The sequence below is a fragment of the Galeopterus variegatus genome, unplaced genomic scaffold (genome assembly GCF_000696425.1).
Source record: "Galeopterus variegatus unplaced genomic scaffold, G_variegatus-3.0.2 Scaffold1533, whole genome shotgun sequence".
Lineage (NCBI taxonomy): Eukaryota > Metazoa > Chordata > Mammalia > Dermoptera > Cynocephalidae > Galeopterus > Galeopterus variegatus.
Genome location: NW_007727644.1, coordinates 212,372 through 222,037, shown reverse-complemented (window position 1 = coordinate 222,037; position 9,666 = coordinate 212,372). Strand labels below are relative to the sequence as shown.

Sequence of the window (9,666 nt, the reverse complement as noted above, 5' to 3'; positions counted from 1 at the left end):
GGTCCCCCCCCCCCCCGCCCACCACTCCCTTCCATATCATATAGAGGTCCTTTGAACTGTTTCCTGGGAGTTGGAAGGAAAGAGTGATGTAAGGGGGAATCACATAAGAAAAAATGCCTTTCACATTTTAAAGTATAATCATGTGAAAACCTATTACTAGATATGTCAGGGGACAAAGACCACTTTTATGCCATACCCTCATCATTCAAAAGAATTCATTTAGCAGGTACTTGTCCATAGTGTATTATAGAGCATATTTGAAAGACAGTCCTTGGCCAATGGCAGCGGTTAACCTAGGAGAAAGTTGGTAAGATTTCTATGTGCACATCTGAGCAATGTCGGCCCAGGTACCCAACAAAGATGGTTAAGTCAATGACTGCCACATATACAAATTATAGCAGGCAGAGGGCATGTAAGTGGCCAGATCAGAAGTGCACAGTGGAGGCTAGCCACTCCCAATCCCCCAGACCCCTGCCCTGCCCACACAGAAGGCAGGACCCAGTGCCACACCATTCTGTGCCAAGAGAGGCACCCAGGCAGGCAGGAGAACCCACTCAGACCCCGCCCCATACGTGCAGAAGGCAGGACCACCATGCCACACCACTGCCAATGGGGGAGGCACCCAGGCAGGCAGGAGAACAGGCCAGCAACCTGCCTGGACCCTGCTCTGAAAACACAGAAGGTAGGACCTGGCACTGCCACTAATGGGGGAGGCACCCAGGCAGGTAGAAGAACAGGTCAGCCACGTTCCCAGACCTACCCTGCCTGTGCAGAAGGCAGGACCCCATGCGCCATGCCACCACCATAAGGCTTCACACAGCTTCTGTGGAGGTGGTCCACAACAGCCACCACCAGAGCTAATACTGATGTAAGAATAGCTCACTGCCTTAGTAACATCCATAACCACTGTGCAGGTGGCCCACCACATATGTGACTTCATTGACAGAAGGAAAGTCACTGAAGGAGAATGGAAAAAGAGGAAGAAGTCTTTCTCCTCAAAGTCTACTCCAGAATAATAGAAGAAGCAACTGATCTACCAGAAATCAACATGGAGATACCAGAAATATGAATAAATCAGAAAAGATGACACCACAAAAAGAATTCAGTAACTCTCAAATACCAGATCCTATAAAATAGGAAACCCCTGAAATGACTGAAAAGGAATTTTGAGAAACTATCTTAAGGAAACTCAATGAACTAAGAAAGGACTCTGTAAGACAAAACAATGAAAAGAGAAAAAATATCCAGAATATGAAGGGTGAAATTTACAAAGATTAATACATTTAAAAAGAATGTAGCAGAACTCCTGGAACTGAAAGATGCATTCAAGAAAATAAAAACAAAACCGAGAGCTTAAGCAGCAGATTAGAGCAAGCAGAAGAAAGAATTTCTGAACTCAAAGATGGTCTTTATGAAATAACCCAGGGAGACAAAAAAAAAAAAGGAAAAAAAGAATTAACAAAAACGAAGAATCTCTAAGAGAGCTAGCAGACAACCTTAAGCACACAAACATCCAAATCATGAGTGTTCCTGAAGGGGAGGAGAAATGTAAATGCATTGAAAAATCTATTCAGTGAAATAATAACAGATAACTTCCCAGATATAAGGAGAGACACAGACCTTCAGATCCAGGAAGTTCAAAGATCTCCAAACAGTTTCAATCCAAAAGATTCTCTCTCAGACACATTATAGTCAAACTGGCAAAGCTCAAGCACAAAGAGAACACCCATTAGACTAATAGCAGATTTCTTAACTGAACCTCTACAGGCAAGAAGAAAACGGTATGACATATTCAAAATACTGAAAGAAGATAACTGCCAGCCAAGAATACTGTACCTGGCAAGCCTATTCTTCAAAAATGAGGGAGAAATAGTGTATTTCCCAGACAAACAAGAGCTGTGGGAGTTCAACACCACAGAACCAGTCCTGCAAGAAATTCTCAAAGAGTCCTGCATCTGGAATCCAAAAAACAATAATTACTACCGTGAATGCACAAGTAAGAACAAAACCCACTAGTAAAACACAAATACAAATGAGAAAGACAAAAGAAACTGAGTCTTATCCCCTCAAAAAAAACCCCCGAACACTGAAGACCAATAATCAAAGGAAAAGAAAGGAAAAAATGATACTCAGAACGCCTAAATAAAAAGCCATAAAATGCCAGGAATAAGACAGTACTTCTCAAGAACAGCCCTAAATGTAAATGGATTAAACTCTGCACTGAAAAGAACACAGACTGATGTATTGGATCAAACTATATACTATTTTCAAGATCCAACTATATGCTGTCTTCAAGGGACTCATCTCACTAGTAAAGATGCTTACAGACTAATAGTGAAGGGATGGAAAAAGATATATCATGCAAATGGAAACCAAAACAAGCAGGAATAGGTATTCTTATATCAGATAAAATAGACTTTAAATCAAAACCCATAAAAACAGACAAAGAAGGCCACTATATAATGATAAAGGGATTGATCCAGCAAGAAGACATAGCAATCATAAATATATAGGCACCCAACACTGGAGTACCCGATATATAAATCAAACACTATTAGACCTAAAGAAAGAGATAGACCCCATTATGATATTAGTGGGGGACCTGAACATCCCTCTCTCATCATTAGATAGATCATCCAGGCAACAAATCATCAGAGAAACACAAGATTTAAACTACACTTTAGATCAATTGGACCTGGGAGATATCTACAGAACATTTCATCCAAAAAGTACAGAATATATATTCTTCTCAACAGCCACAAATCAAGTCTCAGCAAATTTTTTAAAAATCAAAATCATTTCAAGTATCTTTTCAGACCACAAATAACAAGCAAAACTCTGCAAACTATACACATTAATGGAAACTAGAAAACAGGCTCCCGAATGACCTATGGATCCAAGGAGAAATTAAACAAGAAATCAAAAAAAAATATAGAAAACAATGAAAATAAAGACACATCATATCAAAGCCTGTGGGATACTGCAAAAGCAGTACTAAGAGGGGAGTTCATAGCAGTAGATGCTTACATCAAAAAAAATAGAAAGATTTCAAGTAAGCACCCTAACTCTACACCTAAAAGAACTAGAAAAAAAAAAAAAGAACAATCCAAACTCAAAATTAGCACATGGAAAGAAGTAATTAAGATTAGAGCAGAACTAAATGATATAGAGACCCTAAAAACAATACAAAAGATCGATGAAACGAAGTTACTTTTTAAAGAAGATAAACAAAATAGAGAAACCATTTTCTTGGGGGTTTTTTGTCCTTTTTTGTGACCGGTAAGGGGATCGCAACCCTTGGCTTGGTGTCGCCCGCACTGCGCTCAGCCAGTGAGCACACCAGCCATCCTTATATAGGATCCGAACCTGTGGCGGGAGCACCTCTGTGCTCCCAGCGCTGCACTCTCCTGAGTGCGCCACGGGGTCAGCCCTAGAGAAACCATTTTCTAGGTTAACAAAATAAAGAAGAGAGAAGACCCAAATAACAAAAATGAGCAATGAAAAAGGAGACATTATAACAGATTCCACAGAAGCACGAAAATTATGAGACTGTTATCGACAACTATATGCCAACAAATTTGAAAACCTGGAGTAAATGGATAAATCTCTGGACACATATGAACTACCAAGACTGAACCAGAAGAAAAAAAAAACCTGAACTGACCAATATCAAGCAATGAGATTGAAGAAGTAATCAGCAGTCTCCCAACAAAGAAAAGCCCAGGATGGATGGCTTTACTGCTGAATTCTGTCAAACTTTTAAAGAGGAATTAACACCAATTCTCTTCAAACTATTCCAAAAAACTGAAACAGAGTCCACTCTCCCAAACTCATCCTATGAGGCCAGCATTACCTTATACCAAAACCGGACAAAGATACAACAAAAAAAGAAAATTATGACTGATATCTGTGATTAACATAGACACAAAGTCCTCAATAAAATAGTAGCAATCAGAATACAGCAACACATCAAAAAAATTATACACCATGATCAAGTGGGATTCATTCCAGAGATGCTAGGATGATTCAACATAGGCAAGTCAATAAATGTAATATACCACATCAACAAAATCAAGGACAAAAAACATGATTATCTCAATAGATGCAGAAAAAGTTTCCAACAAAATTCAATGTACTTCATAATAAAGACTCTCAGCAAATTAGGTATAGAAGGGAAGTATCTGAACACAATAAAAGCCATCTCAGACAAACCCACCACCAATATCATCCTGAATGGGGAAAAACTGAAGGCTTTTCCCTTAAGAAGAGGAAGAAGACAAGGATGCCCACACTCACCACTCCTATTTAACATAGTACTGGAGGTACTAGCCAGAGTAGTCAGGCAAGAGAAATAAATGGCATCCAGATTGGAAAAGACAAAGTCAAACTATCCCAATTTGCAGATGACATGATCCTATATATAGAAAAACCTAAAGACTTTATCAAAAAACTCTTAGAGCTGGTTAATAATTTCAGTAATGTTGCAGGATACAAAATCAATGCCCCAGAATATCTTGTGTTTATATTCTCCAATAATGAGCTAATAGAAGCAGAAATCAAGAAAGTAAGCCTGTTTACAATAGTCACCAAAAAATAAAGTACATCAGAATCAATTTAACCAAGGAGGTGAAAGATCTCTACAGTGAGAACTACAAACCACTACTGAAAGAAATTAAAGAAAACACAAAAAGATGGAAGACATTCCATGCTCATAGATTAGAAGAATTAACATTGTGAAAATGTCCATACTACCCAAAGCGATCCACAGATTCAATGCAGTCCCCATCAAAATACCAATGACATTCTTCACAGAAATAGAAAATAAACAATCCAAACATTCATATGGAACAATAGAAGACCTCCATTAGCCAAAGCAATCATCAGCAAAAAAAAAATAAATAAATAAAAAATAATAAATAATAAAATAAAAAAATAAAAAAATAAAGCTGGAGGCATAACACTCTCTGACTTCAAATTATACTCCATAGTTATAGTAACCAAAACAGCATGATACTGGCATAAAAATAGACACGCACACTAGTGGAACAGAATAGAGAGCCCAGAAATACCATCCACATACTTACAGCCAACGGATATTTGACAAAGGCAGCAAGAACATACATTTAGGAAAAGACTGCCTCTTCAATAAATGGTGGTGGGAAAATTGGATACCCACATGCAGAAGAATGAAACTAGACTTGCACCTCTCACAATATGCCAAAATCAACTCAAAATGGATTGAAGGCTTAAGTATAAGACTTGAATCTATAAAACTACTTAGAAAAATTACAGGGAATGCACTTCGGGAAGTAGGACTGGGCATAGACTTTATGAATAAGAGCCCCAAAGCACAAGCAACAAAAGAAAAAAAAATGGGATTATATCAAACTAAAAAGCTTCAGCACAGCAAAGGAAACAATCAACAGAGTGAAACAACAACCTACAGAGTGGGAGGGAATATGTGCAAACTATACATCCTAGAAAGGATTAATATCTAGAATATACAAGGAACTCAAGCAATTACACAGTAAAAAAACCCCAAATAACTCAATTAAAAATATGCAAAGGAGCTGAATAGACCTTTGTCAAAGACACACACATGGCCAAGAGGCACTTAAAAAATGCTGAACATCACTAATCATAAGGGAAATGCAAAATCAAAACCACATTGAGATATCACCCCACCCCAGGTAGTCTGGCTATAATCAAAAAGACAGAGAAAAAAGACAAAAAAAAAAAAAAAAAGACAGAGAATAATGAATGCTGACAAGTACGTGGAGAGAAGGGAATGCTTGTGCACTGTTGGTAGGACTACGAATTAGTACAGTCACTGTGCAAAATGGTATGGAGATTTCTTAAACAACTACAGATAGATCTGCCATACTATCCAGCAATCCCACATCTAGGTATATACCCAAAGGAATGGAAATCATCATGTCAAAGTGATACCTGCACTCCCATGTTCATCTCAGCTCTATTTGCAATAGCCAGGATATGGAACCAACCTAAATGTCCATAAATGGATGACTGGATAAGGAAAATGTGGTATATATACACAATGGAATACTACTCAGGCATAAAAAAGAATGAAATTCTGCCATTCACAGCAACATGGATGAACTTGGAGAAAATTATGTTGTGTGAAATAAGTCTGGCACAGAGGGAAAAATATTGCACATCCTTACTCATAAGTGAGAGCTAATAGAGAAAGAAGGAAGGAAAGAAAGACCACAGTGGTGTGTTGGACTTGCAAGAGAGAGAGAGCTTATCTAGGCTTGCAGAGTTATGTGGGGAAAGGTGGAGCAGGAGGGGGAGAGAAGTTGGGGGTTAATTTGGTGGGGGAAATGGGGAATAATTGCAATTTGTGGTAATGAGCATGGTGATAGTATTGATCTGGTCATCACATCTTGGGCACAAGTGATGATCAGCTTTGTACCCCATGAATATGCATAATCAATAAAAAAAGTTGAAAGAAGTGTACAGTGGGGTATGGTGATGGCTGTTCATCACAAATCCACCTCTTATGTCTCATTTGTATTTGGCAGGAAAAGGCTTTTTTGATCATGGGCATTTTAGGAGCTGAACGCATGAAAGTATCTGATGGTATGAGTAGTTGGAGAGGAAGAAGGCAGATAAACTAGGTATAGCATCTAGCATGAACGAAGCTTGGAAAGAGGACCACGATCTGCAGGAGGGAAATGCTGAGACTGTTATTTGAATTTTGTCTCTGGAAAGGCAATGTGATACAGTGAAAAAGCTTTTAATCAGAAGCTCTAATTAACTGAGAGATCCCTGCCCCCTGAGCTCTTGTCTTAAAAAGGTGAATGAACAATTTACTTCAGGTGTTTAGTCAGATGTTTTTAAGAGCATGTCCTGGAGGTCCCACTTTCATCTGTAGTCATGTGAAATGAAATGAATTCTAAAACAAGAGGGTTCAGTAATATTGGAGAGTAGACCATACAATTTAGAGTAGCTTAGAAATCCTTGGGTTAGAAATTTTAAAAACCTGAATTCTGGTTCTAACTATATCATTCGTGCCTTCCAATTCTGACATTTTATAATTCTAAATTACATAAGCCTCAGTTTCTGCTTCTTTAAAATGGTGATAATTCCATCTTCCTTACCTTATGGTGTTCATGTGGGAATCAAATAAAATACACTTTTGAAAGGATTTTGAAAGTTGAAAAGTGCCATACAAATTCCAAAGCATTAGCATTGTTTTAGCTGTCAGGTTTCTTTTTTTTTTTTTTCTTGGACTCTCGGGTAACCTACATCTTATTCAGGTTCATTGCAGTGCTACAGTATTGCACTTATTGTGTTGAGTGTGATCTCTCCTACTCTTGCAACATAGTCTTGTGGTACCTTTTAACATATGGTAGGTGCTCAAAAAGTACTCGTCAAACCAAATTGAATGTACATATTATCTTCCAACTTGGGTGGACAGAATATCTTTTATTCCACAGTAATCATGAATAGAAAATATATTTGATGATTTGTTCTATTTTGTCTGCTGTAGGAGGAAGACATTTCCTACCAGTCCCTAGTCTCAGAGTGGTGAACCCCTGCAGCCAGCAGGCCTCCTGAAAAAAAAATCCATGGGTGACAGAAGATTCATTGACTTCCAATTCCAAGATCTAAATTCAAGCCTCAGGCCCAGATTGGGCAATGCTACTGCCAATAATACCTGCATTGTTGATGATTCCTTCAAGTATAATTTGAATGGTGCTGTGTACAGTGTTGTATTCATCCTGGGTCTGATAACTAACAGTGCCTCTCTGTTTGTCTTCTGCTTCCGTATGAAAATGAGAAGTGAGACTGCTATTTTCATCACCAATCTGGCCCTCTCTGATTTGCTCTTTGTCTGTACCCTACCTTTCAAAATATTTTACAACTTCAACCGCCACTGGCCTTTTGGTGACACCCTCTGCAAGATTTCTGGGACTGCATTCCTCACCAATATCTATGGAAGCATGCTCTTCCTCACCTGTATAAGTGTGGATCGTTTCTTAGCCATTGTCTATCCCTTCCGATCCCGTACTATTAGGACCAGGAGGAATTCTGCCATTGTATGTGCTGGAGTCTGGATCCTAGTCCTCAGTGGTGGTATTTCAGCCTCTTTGTTCTCCACCACTAATGTCAACAATGCAGCCACCACCTGCTTTGAGGGCTTCTCCAAACGTGTCTGGAAGACTTATCTTTCTAAGATTACTATATTTATTGAAATTGTTGGATTCATTATTCCTCTGATACTGAATGTCTCTTGCTCCTCAGTGGTGCTGAGAACCCTCCGCAAGCCTGCTACACTGTCTCAAATTGGGACCAATAAGAAAAAAGTGCTGAAGATGATCACAGTGCATATGGCAGTCTTTGTGGTATGCTTTGTACCCTACAACTCTGTTCTCTTCCTGTATGCCCTGGTGCGCTCCCAAGCCATTACTAATTGCTTGTTGGAAAGATTTGCAAAGATCATGTACCCAGTCACCTTGTGCCTTGCAACTCTGAACTGTTGCTTTGACCCTTTCATCTATTACTTCACCCTTGAGTCCTTTCAGAAGTCCTTCTACATAAATACCCATATCAGGATGGAGTCCCTGTTTAAGACTGAAATACCACTGACCACAAAGCCTTCCCTTCCAGCCATTCAAGAGGAAGTTAGTGATCAAACAACAAATAATGGTGGTGAATTAATGCTAGAATCCACCTTCTAGGTACGAGAACTGTCTCTAGGTCTACATATGATTTCATCCTATGATTCTGCCTATGCTATAAATAAGAAGAAAGATTTGAAACTAATGTACTGAATGCAGTCAGATATATTTGCTTGAATGTTTATTGTGCATTTGCCATTTTGTTCAGTAATTATAGGTCAAATCTAATTACAGCAACTAAAATGAATTGCCAAACTCTTCTCCTGGGTTGAAATTTCACTCTATCACACTATATAAGTGGCCAATTGATGGCCTTGAATTAAAACTTTTGAAAAGGTATTTCCATTCCAATGATATTTGGTAATTGGGTTGGGCCTATAAATATAGAACAAATTCAGGGAATTTTTTTTTTTTTTAAAACCAACACCTTTTGTGTTACTACTGATATATGCTAGTCTTTTTTTTTCTCTTTTGAATTGTTGTCGAGTTTAAGTTAGCACAAGAACATATTTTAGCCTAGCATTATTAATAAGAAATGTATAGAGTTTAAAAGAGTTGGAAAAATTTGTAATGTGAATTTTGAAAACAGAGCAGAAATTGTGTTTGCATGTATGGGTGGGAAGAAACAGAAAATTAACAGGATTTACACATTTACAATCACCAGCAGTGTCAGTTTAAAAACTTTCTTTTTTAAAAGTAACATTAGGATTTTCATATGAAACTTCAAAACCAGAAAGCTGCTAAATGTGTGCCTGGCAGGTGTTAAATGGAAAATCACATAAAACAACAAAATGTCAAAAAAAAAAAAAAAATAAAAAAAAAAAAAAAAAAAAAAAAGAGCTAAGCAACACTAACTTTTTTCCCTTAAAATTTTCAATTATCTTTTTTTTTGGGAGACTGAGTTCCACAAAATATTTATTCTCCATATAAAATTTTAGAGCACAATGCAGAAAGCGGCTGTATCTGTGCCCAGGTCAGGAGCAAATTGAAAAAATAAAACAAAAAAATAATAACAAAA

The 9,666-nt window shown here is 37.9% G+C and overlaps 1 protein-coding gene across 1 annotated transcript in view; it reads left to right on the top strand.

The window, feature by feature from the left end:
* LPAR4 (lysophosphatidic acid receptor 4) overlaps positions 1–9,432 on the top strand; it is a 17,906-nt gene extending 8,474 nt beyond the window's left edge. The window contains exon 2 of the mRNA XM_008577547.1: positions 7,517–9,432. Coding sequence (XP_008575769.1) covers positions 7,596–8,708 — 1,113 coding nt within the window. The 5' untranslated portion in view covers positions 7,517–7,595 and the 3' untranslated portion in view covers positions 8,709–9,432. The remainder of the gene's footprint in view (positions 1–7,516) is intronic.
* Positions 9,433–9,666: the final 234 nt, after the last annotated feature.